Source organism: Onychomys torridus, chromosome 18 (assembly GCF_903995425.1).
Source record: "Onychomys torridus chromosome 18, mOncTor1.1, whole genome shotgun sequence".
Classification (NCBI taxonomy): domain Eukaryota; kingdom Metazoa; phylum Chordata; class Mammalia; order Rodentia; family Cricetidae; genus Onychomys; species Onychomys torridus.
In genome coordinates, this window is record NC_050460.1 from 30782458 (window position 1) to 30796239 (window position 13782).

Genomic DNA, 13782 nt, shown 5'->3' on the forward strand with positions numbered 1-13782 from the left:
GCTTCATCTTCTGGACTTCCCTCAGTGATGGACTATGAGATGGAACTGTAAGCTAAAATAAAGCTTTTCTCCCAAGGTTGCTTTTGGACATGGTGCTCTATCATAGCAACGGTAACCTAACTAAAGCACCCAGATTCATGCTTTGCATCTATAGACCCTTGAGTGTCACTCAACTTAGCCTAAAGCCCATGGCCTTACCAATGAACTCGACTCCCTAGATCTCTTATCCATTAGGAAAGACAAGATCATGAAGGCCCTGGGCAGCACTGGTGATGCTACCTGTGAGGCAGTGGTTCTCAATCTGTGGGTCTCGACCCCTTGGGGGGAGGGAGGGGCCATGTACCAGATATCCTGCATAAGAGATTTTTTTTTTTAACATTACATTTCATAACAGCAAAATTACAGATTTTGAAGTAGTAAGGAAATATGTTATAGTTGGGGTCACCACAGCATGAGGAACTGGGTTAAAAGGTCACAGCATTAGGAAGGTTGAGAACCACTGCCAGCGTGAGGGCTGAACACGGCTAGCCCAATCCTACCAGAGGGCCAGCTATTGTCAACAGATACACACGGCTCTGAGCTGAATGACTACCCTCAGACCTGACAGGTCTAAGCTCCCATCCCCAGTTGCTGAAAAAGCGTCTGTGCCCTGCTACTCCTCCAGGAGCTCACCTCCTCCTGGTGGTCCCAGCTAGGTCAGGGCCCCTTCTGGGAAAAGGATAGCCATGGCAGGAATCTGGAAGGAGACCTCCCCCACTCCCAGCAAGTGGGCCTACAGCTCCATTTTTGCTCTGAAATTTCTCAAGGCAGGTCCTGGCAGATGTTCCAAGCAGAAAGGCCCAGTCAGGGATCTGAGCAGCTGGCTCAGCAGATAAAGCCCTTGCTGTATATGTAAGTACGAGGGCCAGAGTTTGGATCCCCATCCTGGGAGGCAGAGACTGGAGAGGCCCAGAGATTAGATCCCCCAGATTAGCAAAACTCCAGGTACAGCAAGAGACCCTGACTCGGTAAAGAAAACAGAAGGACCTCAAGGAAGACACAGTTGTGAATACCTGACCTTCACACACACTCAAAAACACATGCATGCCTACTTACACACACATATGTGAAACACACACACGTGCACAACACTCACGAGTATGTGCAAGTGCGTGCACACAGGCACAAGCAGGCAAAACCCTTTGGGTAACCATTTGGACAGTGTGTCTGGCCACATCTCAACAAACCGTAGGAATCTGCCTTGCCCAGCCTGCCATGGTGGGGCCACTAGCTAGTCACAGAGATGTGTCCTGGGAAGAGGGGTGCGTGGTGCTCAGAAAAGTCGAGAGAAAGGGGCTTGAAATTAAGTTCCCACAGCTGGACGCACAGCCAGTAATGACAAGGACCAAAGTCTCCCTTACATAGGCAGCCTCCAGGCCAGGAAGCTCAGTGGTTCCTCGGGGGTGGCCTTCTTCAGACTGGCGCCAGCATGCAGCAAGCTACTCAAACTCCGGGGTAGAGGAGGGGGCAGTAGATCTCCCAGGGGCTCTGGTGGCCACCTCAGGTCTGCGTCCTTCAATCTACCGGAAATAGAGTATTTTTTAGGGGACAACTAGATCTTGTGTGTTCTCCTTGGGTCTGAGCAGGCAGGCCTTTGTGGAGATGCTTGGAAGGGTGCTGCAAAGTTCTGGAGCAGAGGCCCACCTGCCATAGGGCAATTCTGCCATGGGAGGGAAGGGAACGGGAGAGAAGGCTGTTTAGTGGAGGATGCCGGGCACTCCAAGAAAGTACCATTCCGGAGACCAGGCGACAATAGAGGGTAAAGGGAGCAGACGGGGTCTACGGAGACTGATGGGCTCAGGTTCCGTGAGAAATCGGCCCAGCTCGGCTCCCCTGGCCCCCACAGTACCAGCTCTGGACTCAGTCCCTTGGCTCCTGGAGGGCCTGAAATTCTATCGCTACCCCGAGTCACCTTTAAAAGTTTGTCCTCAAGCAAAACCTCTCTCGGCTCCCTCCTGCAGCCCCAGGGGAGGCTCTAAAGACAGCGTGACTGCCCCCTCCACTCCTTCGGAAACAATGGGCAGACAGCCGACGGAGAACCAGGGAAGCAAGTGTGGAAAATCCCCCAATTTTACAATGTCAACTGCTGAAACGAGGGAGCAGCCGGAGGCTGTGCCCCCGCGTGTCCGCCGGCGGGACTGCACTCCCGGGGATGGAGGGGGCGGGGATTGATCTCCTGGTTCTCAGACTATGAGGACGCATGGTGGGTAGGGAATTATGCTAGCTTGCTAAAGACGAAAATCTTTTTTTTTTTTTTAACGTTTCATAAAATCTTTATTGACAATTCACATCGTATATAATTTGCCTGTTTGCACAGTTTAATAGACTTTAGTCCAGCATCCTCATTAGGCCCATGACACCATCACCACTTTCTATTTTAGAACATCGCTGTAAAGACAGAATCTTAATATTTTCTCCAACAGAAGTACTATAACCCGTTTTCATCGGGGTCATCACAGCTCATCACCACTTGTCCTTTTCCTTTTCGTCCACAGTAGCTCAGAGCTCTGAAGTAAGCCTTCAGAGGACAAAGTAGTATCTGAAACACTGAGGCTAGACACTGCCTCCAGCAAACACTCAAGGTGGCTTCTTCTGTGCTCTCCTGGGGCTACGGGGAACCCTGGCTACCAGGGAGAGAAAGGAAACAGCAACCAGAACCCTTCCTGAGTGCCAGGAGACAGCTGGGCCTCATCGATCTCGCTGGCAATCCACGGCAAACCCTCGGGGTCACATTTCTGCCAGCTTTTCAGGGCAAAGAGTCTGGTAAAGCCTGGCAGGTCAGGCTGCAAAAGCCTCACTTACTTAAGACTTGGGGTACTTGATTTCGGGGCAGTTCACATGACTGCCTCGGGAATATCAAGAGGGACTCCTGGGCTTAAAGAGGATGGCATAGTCAAACCTTCCTTGTAAGAAAGGGCTTCCTGGCTAATGAGGGGACTCTTCGCCCATTCTGGCAAGAATGAAGTCTGAATAAACAGCCTCTCTAGACGAGATGCTGCCGACGCTTGAGGCAGAGTGCTCTGGCTACCACTGCGGTTTGTCACTGGGACACCACCCACTGCATACCTGTACCAGACTCTTCTGCCTTAATGGGGCTTCAGTTTTCCCACTGGTCCAGTCCAGCAGAACGCTTCCCTTGAATGCTCTGGGGCCACTTGGCGATAGGGACCATTTGGGGTGGCCTTCTCAGTCCTCAGCGCTTCTACCTCTGGCCCAGGGAACAGAGATGAACACAGGCCGGGCAAGGGCAGAGCTCTAGAAAGGTTTTCACCTGGTCAGGGAACAGAGTGAGAAGTTTGACTGACTCTGGAGTGGCCCCTCCCCCTACCTGTTTTTTTTTTTTTTCTTTTAAAGAATGGTTATTACAGGCGGTGCTTACAGATGCTTGCTGGTGGGGTTGGAAATAATGTATGTGTTGTGCCTGGCACCAGAGCAGCCCTATTTAAGATTTGCCTCTTGGCAGAGCCTTAGCAGCTGGGCTAAATAAATAAATATTCTGATGGGTTAGCTTGCCTCAATACCCTGTAAGTCTGGACTTCTATGTGAACCAAGTGCCATGCAGGAATACCACCCTGGTCAGCTACTAAAAGGGAGCTCCCTCAGTACATTGCTGTGTCCCTACACATAACCAGAATAAATCATTACTGGTACAGGCTGACCTCAGGTTTTCTCTGGGTCCAGGACAGTTCCAACTTGTAAGTTCTACTTGTAAGATGGGCAGGGGCAAAGGGCCCTGGATCTCACCAAGGGCACCCCTTCCCCAGGATCTAGGTCACAGGCAGTGTGTTCAAGGTCATGCATCCATCTGACCATAGTGGTTATTTCTGTGCTCGGACAAAATTTCATGTTCAGTGTGTGTGTGTGTGTGTGTGTGTGTGTGTGTGTGTGTGTGTGTGTGTGTAATAGAGAACAATGGACAACCTTGGATATTGCCCTTTGAGAGTGCCCACCTTGTTTTTGAGACAGTGTCTCACGTTGGCCTGCTACTCAGCAAACAGGCTGGTGACTTGCAGCTGCAGGGATGTGCCCATCTCGTCTTCCTCCCCAGTCCTGGAATTGCAAACAAATGCAAACACGTCTGGCATTTTAAAGGTGGGTTCCGGGTGCTGAACCCAGGCCCCCGTTCTTGCACGGCAATCACTTTACCAACCGAGCTATCAGCCCAGTTTCTGCTGTTCCTGAGGAGTTGGATTTGAGTATGTCTGTATTCTCTTCTTTTCTCTGTTTGCTTCTGGGAGGGATTCCTGGTTTGATCTTATTTTCAACCGTCTTTTTTTTTTTTTTTTTTTTTTTTTTTTTTGACATGCATTTATCCTGGTTTGATTTTATTTTCAACAGTCTATTTTGACATGCAACACTCTAGACCTGGAGTGTCATCCTCTCCCTCTCTTCCTTTGGATCTACCCCCTTAGCAGGACAGAACCAGGGCATCACCCAGCAGGACTTGATGTGGGCACCTGAGCCCGACAGCAGGAGTGCCTCCCAGAGGCCATGCTGGCCTGAATCCAAACACTGGAGCCCATCCCAGCTGCCCTAGGGTGTGCAATTCTGGACAGATTATCTCACACCCCACCTCCAGTTGCTGCTGGGGGCTAAGTATAGCTGAGGACCCGGTATAGAGTGCATACAATACGGCACAGGCTGAATGGAGCTGCTCATCGGGGCCTCCAACTTGCAGGCTGGGGCCTGGGATTGGGTTGAGGGCCCATGCTGCACCCCACTGCAGGTAGAACACCCGTCAAGGCTGCAGGTCCCTCCACTAACTTAAAAAACATAAAATTAAGGAAGTTGGAATGTTAAATGTCTTTTAACGTTGGTTCAGTTTTTTAAAACTATGTTCTGGAGTGTGACCAGGATCGAAACAATGCTTACTGGAGGAGAGGGACAACACAAAGCTGGTCATCCGCTCTTTGCAGACATTTCGCTTATCTCCATCGCTGGCTTCGGGTCATTGTCCCCATGCCACCAGGGGAATGAATGGTGAAGTCCTCTTCCGACCTGGATCCGGGCTCTCAACCCTCTCTTTACCTTCCCCACGCTTGCTGGTAGCCTCAGACCGCATGGTGGTCCCAACTCCCAGCGCTCCTCGAACTTGGAACTTGAGATCCTTCCGTGTGAAGGTCAACACCCCACCCCCACCCTCCGTATTCCCGTGGGGGCGCAGGTGACACAAAGTGTCCGGAGATGAAGACACTCAGGCTCCCAAAGCCATGGCCAAGGCCCAAAAGAACCACCCACGGCTGGGCTCAGGACAACCCACTCGCCACCCACAGGTCTGCGAGCTGGAACCAATTCCCTTTTCCGTCAGCCATCAGCGCAGACAGTGTGTGAGAGCCACGCGACCCCGCGCCCGGCAACTGGCCCGGCGCCCCGGCTTTCCTCCCCCACTCCACCCCCACCCCTCCCCCCAGGGCGCTCCAGAGGCGGAGCGGAGGATCGGAGCGGGCGGCGACAGCAAGAGGCGCCGCGAGGGCGGGCCGGGGGCGGGCCGGGGCGGGGCCGCGACGGACTGCGGAGACGCGGCGGCGCACGGGGCGGTGCAGAGCGTTCTCGGCGCTGGGCTCTGCGGGCGGGTGCGGGCGCGCGCGGCTGTGGGGCGCTGTGGCGGGGGCCGGGCTGTACGCTAGCCAAGCCGGGGATCGGGGCGGGGAGCAAGCACGGCGCCGCGGAGGCCCGGGGCCCGCGACGCTGCGCACAGCCTGGGCGCCGAGTAGCCGGGCCGGGCCAGAGTGCGGGCGGCGGCGGCGGCGGCGGCGGTGGCGGTGGCGGAGCAGCTGCGCCCCCCGCCCTCCCAGGCCCGGCGCCCGGGCCGCCGGCGATGGTGACACATGCGGCGGCGGCGCGCCGGCGGCAGGACCATGGTTGAGCGCGCCAGCAAGTTCGTGCTGGTGGTGGCGGGCTCGGCGTGCTTCATGCTCATCCTGTACCAGTACGCGGGCCCGGGGCTGAGCCTGGGCGCGCCCGGTGGCCGAGCGCCACCCGACGACCTGGATCTCTTCCCCACGCCGGACCCACATTACGAGAAAAAGTACTACTTCCCGGTGCGCGAGCTGGAGCGCTCGCTGCGCTTCGACATGAAGGGCGACGACGTGATCGTCTTCCTGCACATCCAGAAGACCGGCGGCACCACCTTCGGCCGCCACCTTGTGCAGAACGTGCGCCTCGAGGTGCCCTGCGACTGTCGGCCGGGCCAGAAGAAGTGCACCTGCTATCGGCCCAACCGCCGCGAGACGTGGCTCTTCTCTCGCTTCTCCACCGGCTGGAGCTGCGGGCTGCACGCTGACTGGACCGAACTCACCAACTGTGTGCCGGGTGTGCTAGACCGCCGCGACCCAGCAGGTCTGCGTTCGCCCAGGTGAGCGCCCGCTGCGGGCGAGTGTGATGGCCGGGGCGGGGGGTGTGTGTGCCCTAAACCCCGGGTCAGATCAGCCTTCCTTGCTCTCTTGGGGCCCCTTCCGATCTGCTGGCTCATCTGTCCCTGCAGCTGCTACTCCTGACCTCTGATCTCTCTTTTCACCCTCTCTTCCGTGCCTTTTCCTCACCGCTGGCCTGGCTGCGCAGTGCCCAGACTTCCTCTTGGGTCTCCGCCCGCTGCCCTCTGTCCACCTCACCTGCGGTGTACTGCTGGCTAGCCTAAAAGATAAACCTCCGGACTCAAGGTCCAGCCTTGAGTCTAGAGGCGGAAAAACAGGTGTGTTTGTGTGCGTATGTGTAGCCCATGCCTGTCTGGTACCAGAAGTGGAGCCAGAGAAATGAGGTCCCTCTTTCCCTGCACCTGTGGTGTCTCCAGGCCCTCCAGTGCCTGCCAGCCTGGGGAGGAGCTGCCAGGAAAGGGGTGGGCTCTGGCTGCCGGTGTGTGCAGGTAGAACAAAGGCCTGTGTGACCCGGGCTGAAGGCGGGGAGAAGACAGCACTACCTGGCCACCCCAGCCACGAAAGTGGAACAAAAGCCTCGGGTTGGGGACTGCCTTCCCTAGAAATCTGTCCGCCCTCCAGGTTAGGGATAGCTGAGGTAGTTAGGGCTACTTGTGCAGTCTTCCAGCAGGGCCCTTCAGTCTCCTTGTCTGGGGGGAGTGCGGATGAGGGTCAGTGAGGTTGGGGCAGCCCCCCAGGAAGCACTTTGTAAAGTTGAGACAGTAGTCCTGTTCCGGTTGGTGCGGGCTGGTCCCCCCAACCCCACCCCAGCCCACCCCTGGAAGGGCCAGGATTTAGGGTTTCTTGCCTGCCTTTGTTTCTCTCCCATATTCACTGTAGGACTGAATTTACAGATGAGCTAGGAAGTGGGCGTGGGCAAGCCTTGGCTGATGTAGCTGTTTTCTTTGGTACTCTTGGGGCAGGAAGGTGCTGGCTTTCTGGTGGGGTCAGGGACCCTCCAGGGTCCAGCCAGCCTGGAGCGGTTAATGGCTCACAGCACTGCTTACCTTACAACCCCAAGTCCCTTTCCCAAACTGCCAGAACACTCTAAGATATTAGAGTTGGGTAAAAGATCTATTTTCTTTTGCCAGACATGCTGTGCCCCCACCCCTAGCAGTTCCCATTCTCAAAGGACCCTAACCTAGACCCAGAGTCTCCTTTCCAGGCCCTTGAAATTGCTTCCTGTCCAGCACAAGCTCTGCTATGCACACATACATGTTCCAGGTACAGGACCCATTCCATGGTTCAGTCATGCTATGCTAGATGGAGCTGGGTATGGCCACAGCAGCTGTCTACTTGTCAACCAGTCAAGGCTGTGGGTGCCCAGTGCTGGGCACTGACAGACGCCAGCAGGCTGGGGGAGGCCCTCTCTGTCCACAGGATGTGGAAGCTGGGACAGGGGGCATCCTATTTATAGGCAAACTGTGCGTGCTGCTCTTGGAGCTGTAGAGAGGCCAGAAGCTTTTGGAGTGAGCCTACCCATCACAGATGACTATTGGCTACAGATTATAACCAGGGTGCTCTTCTTGTAGTCCTATGGGTTCCCAGGGTGAAGAACCCCGGTGCCCCTTGGCTGGAGTTTGTTCCAGAACAGAGGCTCAGGTGGCCTCACGGCTGTGAACAGGGGTGGATGGCACCAGATGCTCTGCACAGGCCTGGGCTGCCTGGAAAGGGTGTGTGGCACAGGGATGAAAATGCTGTGTGGACTGCTAACCCCCTGAGCCAGCAAGTTGCTGACTCAGCAGCAGTGGACTGGGTGGGGGAGGGGGCCCTTGGTTCCAAAGCCTCTGACTGTGCCCCCCAGTAGGTGACACTGGGTTCCTCTATGTCCCTGTCTTCTCCCTCACCCCATGTGTTTCCTTTCTAGTCACTAGGTATATAGCCGCCACTCCCACCCCCCACCTCAAACTAGCTCAGGAGACTTTTATGCATTGACCTCCTGGCTGTACCTGAGTTCCCCCACTGAACCCTGTCTCAAGCAGGACCTGTACGCCCATCTGCCCAGGGACCTTGCCGCTGCCTGCCATTGTCAGGGTAGGGGCTGAGCCCGTGATGGCAGGGTGCCTGGTGTTGAGTGGCACTCACTGTCCCCCTAGAAGGCTGTTCCCTCCCAGACTCCTTGTGAACTGGGTGGGGTGGATCTTCTCTTCCTCTTCTCTTTGCCCTCGGGGTTAGGATAGAGCTTGGACAGCTGACTCTGCCCAGCAGCTCCCAACCTCCCGTGGAACAGCTGTCTGGGACTGCTCTGAACTGAGCACACATTTGGGTGACTAATGGGGCTGGACAGGTTGGCTGCTTACAGCAGCTCTGGTACTTCTTGCCTTGGTGGGGGAACAGGTGTGTGAGGAAAGCGTTGGAGGTTCCTGTGGCCTCTGTCGACTACAGATGTCTCACATCTGCTAGCTGTGTGCTTCTAAGACCAGCCTGGAGAGACATGAGAGTTGCTGGCTGGCCTTGGACAGATGGAGCTGCCAGGGGATGATATTTACCAAGGGCCACTGGCACCTGGGCCAGCTCTAGTCTGAGGATGTGCCTTCCCTTTCTGGTGAACACAGCATGCCTCTGGGGGCCGCTGAAACCCACAGTTGATGGCTCTGGGCTCAGTTTGTGACTTCATTAGTGACTAGGGGTGAGGGCAGGAGGTTTGGATGCCATTCTGGGGTGGTACCTCATGGGTCTGGAGTCCTCCAGAGTCGAGGAGTGAAGAAGTGGAGTAGCCTGGCATTAAAGTAAGAGTCTTTTTTTTTTTTTTGAAGCTGAAGATCGAACCCAGGGCCTTGCGCTTGCTAGGCGAGCACTCTACCACTGAGCTAAATCCCCAACCCTAGAGTAAGAGTTTTATAGTCATATAGTCTTCCTCTCTGTTGTAGTAATGGTTTTCTGTGACTGAGCAGGAAGAAGGTGTAGGGTTGAAAAGGGAAGCCCATATTCCCCTCCATGGTTTTGTTCATGTTGAAAGCCCCAGTGTCAAGGAAAGCTCAGACTGTGGCAGCCGTAACTGGGCCCTCTGTGGGTCCATTCTTAGCTGCCCCATGTGGAGAGTTGGAGCATTCCCTTACTTCACATCCGTAAAGAATGAGTGCCGAGTGGACACCACAGTGTGCAAATATTTCACATAGCTTTGATTTCCTTTGGAAATCCGTCTGAGTAGAATATCTGAGCGCTCTGGAGAGCATCCGTGTTAGTTACTCTTGGGGAATGTCCATGCTTCATGCCTTCCAGCCTGTGCCCTCAGAGTTCCCTTCCCAGCTCCCACCTCACTGGGATCACAACTGTGGTTTTTACAAAGTTTTCTTGGGCTAGGAATGTAGCTCAGTTAATAGAGTGTTAGCCTAGCATGCAGGAGGCCCTAGGTTCTAGCCTAGTACCACATCCAGCCAGACAAGGGGGTGTACCCCTCTATCTCCAGCACTCCAGGAAGTGGGAGCAGGGTGGGGTCATAAGGTCGCAGTCATCCTTGGCTGTATAGTGGGTTCCAGCTTGCACTACATGAGACCAGGTCTCAAAAACAACAGTAACAAGTTTTTCTTTCCTTTCTTTATGTCTTTCTTTCTTTCTTTTTTTTTTCATTTAAAACCTTGGCCCCAACTTGGAAGTTGCTCTTATTAAAAGAAAACTATTATTACATTTTGCGTGTGTGTGTGTGTGTGTGTGTGTGTGTGTGTGTGTGTGTACACGTAACTGCCATGGACACACATCAGAGGTTAGAGACCATCCTTTGGAAGTCAGCTTTCTCCTTCCACCCTGTGGGTCCAAGGGATCAAGTTTTATGGCTGGCATCTTTTATCTATTGAACCATCCATCTTACTGGGTTTTTGCTTGTTTGAGCAAAAGGTACTTAGATTTTTTAATGCAAAGCCCTACCCTAGCCATACCATTGGGGCAGTACGGCCTTGTAGGGAACAGGACAGGCATGTCTTATCATTCTAGTTGCTTCCCCACCCGATTAAGGACATCTACAGCAGGGATCCGAGGACAGTCTGAGGTGCTGGTGAGGTAGCGCTTGTCCCTGAGCTCTTGGTGGTGGTCTCAGTTGGCCCTGTGGCTTTCTGGGAGTTCAGTCTCCAATGTGATGATAATCTTGAGGCTCTGAGCCTTTAAGAAGGGGGTCTAGGTGATGCAGTTATCTGAGGACACCTTCCTAAGGGATAGGGAGATCCAGCCAGTTAGTTCCTGAAAGAGTGAATCTGGGCCTTTCCATGGTTGCTCTGTGGCTTCCGGTCCAGCCATGTGCTCTCTCTTGCACACTGTCCCACGGTGATGTCATCTGTGCGCCACAGGGCCCTCACTAACTCCGAACTGCCGCTGGCATCATATCCTTGGATCTCTAAGAACTGAGGTAGTCAGCTTGGCTTTGGAAAGCACCCAGCCTTGGGGATTTCATTACAATGGAAAAAAAGTATGAGATAGTCCTCAAACACCCCATAAAACAGGTGTATGCAGATTGGCCGAGGTCAACTCATCCGAGTGTCTAAGCCTGGAGGGCCTGGGGCAGCATTTGGCTATCTGTCCATCCTGAACCCTGTACCTCAGCCAGCCCTCTACTGTCTCCTGCCCCGGTGGGAATGATTGTCCCAGGTAAGAAAGGCAGCCACAGGTTCAGGGTATACAGGCTTCCCATACCTAGACAGAAATGAACAATTTTACATGAAACCTGAGCCATCAGGCTTACTAAACCTGACAGCCTTCACCATAGGGCAGGAATCAAGGCATGTTCTCTTGGCTCTGAAAGGGAACACTGGCGAGGTCTGCTGACTGACCGTCTGTAGCGGCACAGGGCAGCTTCGAGCAGCCTCCCCTGCATGGCTGGGCTGTTCTCACGTGGTTGAAAAGAGTAAAACAGGAGAAGCCGTGCTTTGGAAAACAGTTACAGAGTGAGGGGCAGGGCAGATCATCAGGCCAGGCTCTCCCGACCCACTGAATAAATGGTATGCACTGGGGGCAGGTACTTCTGCTTTTCGGGACCCATCAGCAAGGTGATGGGACGCATGTATACTAAGTGTCTGTCATCTTGTAAGACTTTTTTTTTTTTTTTTTTTTTTGTCTTTTGGGGAACTCGGTTGCCTTTCTTTTCTCCAAAGTTAGACTTTGTTATTTTGCTTTTGTTTTGAAGGGAGAGTGCATGAGACTGGCAGGGGAGGGGAGGGGAGGGCACTGCCAGGGCAGGCAGAGTGTGTGTGGTTCCAGTGGGAAGTGATGTGGGCAGCATCGGACTGGGTGGGAAACCCTCTCCTATGGACCCGGGTTGGCGGGATGGGGGAACTATAACTGGTTCCAGAGGGCGGTTCCCTCTGGTTTTGGTGTGGTGGCCAAAGCTGGTCAGAGAGATGAATGGAAACAAGAGATACTTGGAGTACTTGGAGATAGCCTAAAGTGGAGAGAGACAGCCCAGCTGTTAGTGTCTCATCTGCCTTAGAATTCAGGCCTGTCCTTTGCTGGCTCTTGGTCTTCTGGTCTTGTTTGTCCCTGAATAAAATGCCCCTTCCTGCTGTGGTATTGTCCCGAGTCCCCAGGGTCTGTGACTTTGTAGAAACGGCTAGTACATTTGCACACACACAGGACAGAGCTAAAAGCCGGTCAGTCCATTCCTGACCTCTGACCCAGAGAAAAGACTCTCCAGCTTCCAGATAGTTTCCACTGGAGACAATACAATGCTTCAGCCTTGGTGGGAAGCTGGGGCCTTGCAAAGCCAGCTTGGATAAGCCTTCTTCCCCTACCGTCCGCCCTTCTGAGGCCAGGCCCATTGTGTGGGCACTGGGAGCTCCGCTGGTCCACACCCCTTAGCATCCTTTTCTTGCTTCCAATCTGCTCTCCTATGCATCCCATAAAACGTGTCATATAGTGGAGGCTTCTCTAGCCTCTGTGGCTGGCTTGTGCTCTGTGAGATACCATCCAGACAGTTGGACCATTTGGAGGCTTCACCCATACTCCCAGCTTCCCCGTTACTCATTCATGGATTCACTGAGCCACAGACTTTGGCCTGGGCAGTCTGTCACAGGGCCAGTGTGACTCTGGGACTGAGTAAGACACATCTCCATCATAAAGATGGAGATGGCCGGCCACCATTGGGGTCTAGAGAAGGACAGGTGACCTCATGATGCATCCAGCCCCAGATTGTGCTCACATCTTGTGGGAGCCATAGCCGTTCATGATGTTAGAATTCCACAGTCCGCCAGCAGGGAGGGCCCAGCTCCCCATCTGGAGAACAGGCTGTCTGTGGTACCCTGGTGGGTACTGCTGAGCAGGGCTTTGTACATATGCATGGGGCTTCAGAGAGAAGCCCCTCCCCACAGCCCCGCATCTGACTCAGCTTTGAAGGCCCTGAGCCTTGCAACTGCCTCTGTTTGTTTACATGGAGAACGTTAAAAGGCCCAGCAGCAGGGACATCAGAGCAAATCAGTAGTCGTCTGGAAAGACAGTCAATTAGGACTGGGGAATTAATGGTTTACAAAACTGTAAAGCACCGAGGTCAATGGCCAAAGTCACCTACCCCTCCTTCCCTCTCATGGCAGGCCTAAGCCCCTCCGTGGGCCAGGCTACTCCAGCCAAAGCCCTCTACTAACTAGTCAGCCAAGCCACTCCTCAGAAACTGTGCTTGCCCGGGGGACCCTGCCAGGCCTGCATCTGGAGTCAACAGTATGGGGTCCAGTTTGGGCTGCTCCCTGCCTGGACCACTCAGAGCCTCGTTTTCGGTCTTCACTTATTCCCTCGTGAAATAGTGAGAGTCCAGAGCCCAACAGGGCTCAGGTGGTAAGGTCCACTGGGTGCAGTGGGTCAGGTAAGGACAGGAGGTACTATGGCTGCCCAACATTACAGAAGCCAGCTAGGGAGATGGAGGAGAGCAGGAGCTGGGTGTGGCGGGCATCTCCAGGACCATACTGAGGTGAGGGGCCCAGGCTTGAAGCTGGCCCAACCAAGTACGATCCCAGCTTTGCCTTCCCTAGGCTTTGCAGCATCTGTGCCCCGATTCCCCTTCTGTAAATGGATTACCTTGACTGCCTGCCAGAGGGGTAAACTAGATCCTGCACATAACAATTCCTCCAGGGGCCTTTCTGTTTCTTCGACGGGTTACAATGAGTCTTGCCACTTCTGGGAACAGAAAAAGGGCCTCCAGAGCCAGCTCTCAACCTTGCTCTGTGACCTGGTGGGATCTGAGGCCGGCAGCTCAAGCCTAGGCAGGGTCTAAGTAAGTAGCAGAGGATGATCCTGAACTGATGTCATTCATGCCTCTGCCCTCTGAATGTTGCGATTAGAGCCGTACACCTCCATGCATGGTTTTATTCAGTGTTGAGGATTGAGCTCAGGCCTCTGTGGCGCTAGGAAAGTACTC

General features: G+C 54.2%; 1 protein-coding gene and 1 long non-coding RNA gene across 2 annotated transcripts in view; one reads left to right on the top strand and one right to left on the bottom strand.

Moving 5' to 3' along the window:
• Positions 1 to 2339: 2339 nt before the first annotated feature.
• LOC118569957 lies at positions 2340 to 5398 on the bottom strand. The gene is made up of 3 exons (XR_004943108.1): positions 4912 to 5398; positions 3990 to 4089; positions 2340 to 3310 (listed from the first exon to the last, which is right to left on the bottom strand). It is a non-coding gene; the product is annotated as an uncharacterized LOC118569957 (long non-coding RNA).
• A 182-nt stretch (positions 5399 to 5580) lies between these two features.
• The window catches only part of Hs6st1 (heparan sulfate 6-O-sulfotransferase 1), a 45483-nt gene continuing 37281 nt past the window's right edge, over positions 5581 to 13782 (top strand). The window contains exon 1 of the mRNA XM_036168351.1: positions 5581 to 6394. Coding sequence (XP_036024244.1) covers positions 5868 to 6394 — 527 coding nt within the window. The 5' untranslated portion in view covers positions 5581 to 5867. The remainder of the gene's footprint in view (positions 6395 to 13782) is intronic.